Source organism: Electrophorus electricus, chromosome 2 (assembly GCF_041902795.1).
Source record: "Electrophorus electricus isolate QZ-2024a chromosome 2, ASM4190279v1, whole genome shotgun sequence".
In the NCBI taxonomy this organism is placed as follows: Eukaryota; Metazoa; Chordata; class Actinopteri; order Gymnotiformes; family Gymnotidae; genus Electrophorus; species Electrophorus electricus.
Window position 1 is genome coordinate 1,437,501 of NC_137498.1, and position 5,000 is coordinate 1,442,500.

At 46.7% G+C, this 5,000-nt stretch overlaps 1 protein-coding gene across 1 annotated transcript in view; it reads left to right on the forward strand.

Annotated features, from left to right (window-relative positions):
• LOC113568518 (laminin subunit alpha-2-like) overlaps nt 1-5,000 on the forward strand; it is a 53,478-nt gene that overhangs the window by 42,054 nt on the left and 6,424 nt on the right. Inside the window, exons 39-41 of the mRNA XM_081694908.1 lie at nt 22-234; nt 2,777-2,928; nt 3,100-3,276. Of these exons, the coding sequence (XP_081551034.1) occupies nt 22-234; nt 2,777-2,928; nt 3,100-3,276 (542 nt within the window). The remainder of the gene's footprint in view (nt 1-21; nt 235-2,776; nt 2,929-3,099; nt 3,277-5,000) is intronic.

Here is a 5,000-nt window from a genome sequence, read left to right on the forward strand (position 1 = left end):
CTCTCTCTCTCTCCTGTTCAGAATCTGCACACTGTGAGTTTCTCCAGGCCGGGCTATGTGGAGTTGAGTCCTGTGCAGTTTGATGTGGGCTCTGAGATCACCCTGTCCTTCAGCACCAGGACAGACAGCGGGACCATCCTGTTCGGCCGAGGGGGGGTCACCACCCTGACCGGGAGCCGCCCGAACCGGAACACGGCCCAGAACGCTCGTCGCAGACGCAGGCAGACGGGCGAAGTGAGAGGATCCTCAAAACACTCCAGAAACACACACTCCAGAAACATGCACCCCAAAACACACTCCATAAAAGCACTGCAGAAACACACACTCCAGAAACATGCACCTCAAAACACACTCTAGAAACACACTCCAGAAACATGCACCCTAAAACACATTCCATAAAAACACTCCAGAAACATGCACCCCAAAACACACTCTAGAAATGCACACTCTAGATACACACACTCCAACATGTACCCTGAATTGTATGCACATGCACTCCAAGACATCACTGACAAGCACACACCCAACTGGTCAGTCCAGCCTGTCAACTCTACAATGGCACCCACATACGTCCCTGTGAGCAGTGCTTCAACGGCAATGGCACATCGCTCTACTGGAGTGGTTATTGAGTCTCACTGTATTATGATACACAAATTCTCACTAGATTATGCTACAATAAATCTCACTGTATTATGCTACACAAAGTAGCATAATCTTACTTATTTACACTGGCCAGCATGAACCAAGAACTGAGAAACTGTAGGTGACAGTCAGAAATTGGAATAAGACGAGAATGTGAGTGTGATGAAGTTCATCGGTAATATGCTTTAAGCCTTTGGGAGAAAAGCAGACAGATGCTTTTGTCCTGAGGAATGTGTCGCTTTTATTTAGTCGTCTTGGGTAACTACGCTGATCTGTATACGAGGTTGAGAAAGAGACACACACAGGGGCGAAGAGAGAGACAGAGAGACAGAGAGACAGAGAGAGAGAGAGAGAGAGAGAGAGAGAGAGACGAGGAGAAAGAGTGGACGAGAGAGAGAGAGAGAGAGGGAGAGAGAGAGAGAGAGGGAGAGAGGGAGAGAGAGAGAGAGAGAGAGAGAGAGAGAGAGAGAGAGGCGACGGTGGACGCCATGGCATCGTCTTTTGAGAGCAGAACCTGCTCATGCACACGTCCCTGCAATTTTGTCCCCCATTTCAAAGTAGTGAGGGGTGTGTGTGTGTGTGTGTGTGTGTGTGTGTGTGTGTGTGTGTGTGTGTGTGTGTGTGTGTGTGAGAGAGAATGAGTGAGAGAGCTCTGACATCGGTCGGGTTGAGCCAGACTGTGCTGGTGAGCTGCCCCAGAGATGTTCTGAGAGCTGCTCTAAGCTTCCTGGACAGTGTGTGATTTACACCAACACTGATGTAGTGTGTGTGTGATTTACACCATCACTGATGTAGTGTGTGTTTAATCTACACCAACACTGATGTAGTGTGTGTGTGATTTTCACCAACACTGATGTAGTGTGTGTAATCTACAGCATCACTGATGTAGTGTGTGTGATTTACACCAACACTGATGTAGTGTATGTAATCTACACCATCACTCATGTAGTGTATGTAATCTACACCATCACTGATGTAGTGTGTGTGTGATTTACACCAACACTGATGTAGTGTATGTAATCTACACCATCACTGATGTAGTGTGTGTGTGATCTACACCATCACTGATGTTGTGTATGTAATCTACACCATCACTGATGTAGTGTATGTAATCTACACCATCACTGATGTAGTGTGTGTGTGTGATCTACACCATCACTGATGTAGTGTGTGTAATCTACACCATCACTGATGTAGTGTGTGTGTGATTTACACCAACACTGATGTAGTGTATGTAATCTACACCATCACTGATGTAGTGTATGTAATCTACACCATCACTGATGTAGTGTGTGTGTGATTTACACCAACACTGATGTAGTGTATGTAATCTACACCATCACTGATGTAGTGTGTGTGTGATTTACACCATCACTGATGTAGTGTATGTAATCTACACCATCACTGATGTAGTGTGTGTGTGATTTACACCAACACTGATGTAGTGTATGTAATCTACACCATCACTGATGTAGTGTATGTAATCTACACCATCACTGATGTAGTGTGTGTGTGATTTACACCATCACTGATGTAGTGTATGTAATCTACACCAACACTGATGTAGTGTGTGTGTGATCTACACCATCACTGATGTAGTGTGTGTGAGTGGTCAGACATGTAATGTGTGTAAGGTTAGGTCTTTGTTATTTATAGCATAGCAGTAATTTACTTGAAGAATTCTGCTGTTATTTATTGGTTGCTATACGCAGACGTTTTGAACTCTGCACAGTCAGGGCCAGTAGTGACAGCACATGCTTCCCGAGCTGATGTGATCTTGGCTGGAGAGCATCTCTGCAGGCTGACAGTCTGACAGCTGTGATACTCACACTGACACTTTCAGGTCACGAGGGGGGACGTCTCTCCGTGCGTCGAGCTCTCGGAAAACAGATGAAGCTGTATTGGAGAGACAGTTTCAGTATAAGCACAAACAGGCAAACCAGTGTGGGTGTGCTGCGCTGCTCTCAAGTGTGTGCAGTAACAGAACTGTGCATGCAGCATCTGCAGGAGCTTCTGAAGGAAGGAGCCTCTTCAGGTTCCAGCAAGAACTATTTTAGCTGAGTGTACCACGCATTTGTTCTGTTTTTAAGCTCTCTCTCCCTCTCTCTCTCTCTCTTTCTCTCTCTCTCTCCAGCCTTACCTCTCTGTGCAGCTGAATAAGGGCTCCCTGGAGGTGTTGGTGTTTACTGGGAGCAGGAACCCCCGGCGAGCGCTCAGGAAGCCAGACGAGGGCGTCCTTCACGACGGCCGCGAGCATTCCCTACGCGTCCGGAGACACAGTGGAGGGTGAGTCCCCCCTAGCTCCATCTCTCCCTCTGTCCTCTCTTTCTTGCCTCTCTCTAGACTTTTTCATCAATTTCTGTTCCTCTGCCAATCTTTTCTCCCATCTGTACCTTTCTTGGGTCACTGATAGTAATCATTGTGTGTGTGTGTGTGTGTGTGTGTGTGTGTGTTCAGGTCTTTCTCAGTGCAGGTGGATGAGGAGCCCCAGTTGGAGCAGGCGTTTCCTAGCGACCAGCCCATGAGCATCCACAGGTTGTTTGTGGGTGGAGTTCCAGTGGAGATGGAGGCCAGTCTGCACCGACCGAATGTGACGTTCCAAGGCTGCATCTGGAACCTCCTTATCAATACTGTGTATGTGTCAGCTAATACACACGCATGCGCACACACACATGCACACATACACACATGTATGCATATTATATATATATATAAAATATATACACACATGCACGCACACAAACACATACCCTCCCATACATACATCACTCACTTAAATATTAAAGTCACGTTTAACATTAAAGTTATGCTAAGTGTAATTTTCATGGCAATTAAAAGCAAATTAGCTGATCGTCACATGACTCATGACAACACACATTGTAAAGACAGGAATTAAACGCTGGTACTTAATTCAGCTCAGTGAAGGGCTGTTCAGTACATATTATCCTTAAGATAGCTTTACATTTACAAGTGTTGGGCAATAATATTAAATATAATATAAAAATATATAAGTTTAGATTGTTACATTTGTGTCCATGTTTACATTTAAAACGGCAGTGATAACTCTTTACAACACCCTTTTGTGTTGTTCCCATATTCAAACTACAAACAAACTTGGGCAGTAAAACCTAGAAATGTAAAAACATACAGACCTGCGATGACGCACTGGAGTAGTAGCCTAACACCTTGTGTCAGACTGTCCAGAGAGCGTGGGCTCCCCCTAGTGGTGCCCAAGTGCTATAACCGCAAACAGAAGCATGGGCTCCCCCTAGTGGTGCCCAAGTGCTATAACCGCAAACAGAAGCATGGGCTTCCCCTAGTGGTGCCCAAGTGCTATAACCGCAAACAGAAGCATGGGCTCCCCCTAGTGGTGCCCAAGTGCTATAACCGCGGGACAGAAGCGCTCCAGCCAAACAGGCCTGGGGGCTTGAGAAGGTTTTTATTGCCCTAATAAACTGATCCAGGCTCGTGCACTAAACTAGTCGCGCTTCGCCTCGTCGTCCGTAATGACGCGCCGTTCATCCCGACGAGCCTCGCGCATCGTTTCTGCGGCGCGTGCGTGCATTAACGCGGAGAGGTTGGCACAGTCGCGAGCCGACGTTTTTATATTTTTATTTTTTACCGTTCCTCTTGTGGTTTTAAATTAGAGGTCTCGTTTTGCCAGCGGCGCTGTTTTGACGTTAATAATCGCGGAGTTTGTCCAGCGCTAATGACCAGTATGAATCTCTGTCAGGAAGCCCTTGGACTCCGGACGCAGCCCGTTCACCTCCATTACGGAGCACTTAACAGCTCTGTCCTTCCTCAGAACTGTGCCCATTAGTCACCAGATTACAGTCGCATTACGGAACAGCGCGCACACACTCACACACACTCACATTCACACACCCATACACTCTCTCTCTCACACACACACACACACACACACTCACACTCACATTCACATACCCATACACTCTCACACACACTCTCTCACACACACACACACACACACACACACACACACACACACACACTCACATTCACATACCCATAGACACACACACACCCCCATACTCACATTCACACACCCATACACTCTCACACACACTCTCTCACACACACACACACACACACACACACACACACCCATACTCACATTCACACACCCATACACTCTCTCACACACACACACACACACACACACACTCACACTCACATTCACATACCCATACACTCTCACACACACTCTCTCACACACACACACACACACACACACACACACACACACACACACACTCACATTCACATACCCATAGACACACACACACCCCCATACTCACATTCACACACCCATACACTCTCACACACACTCTCTCACA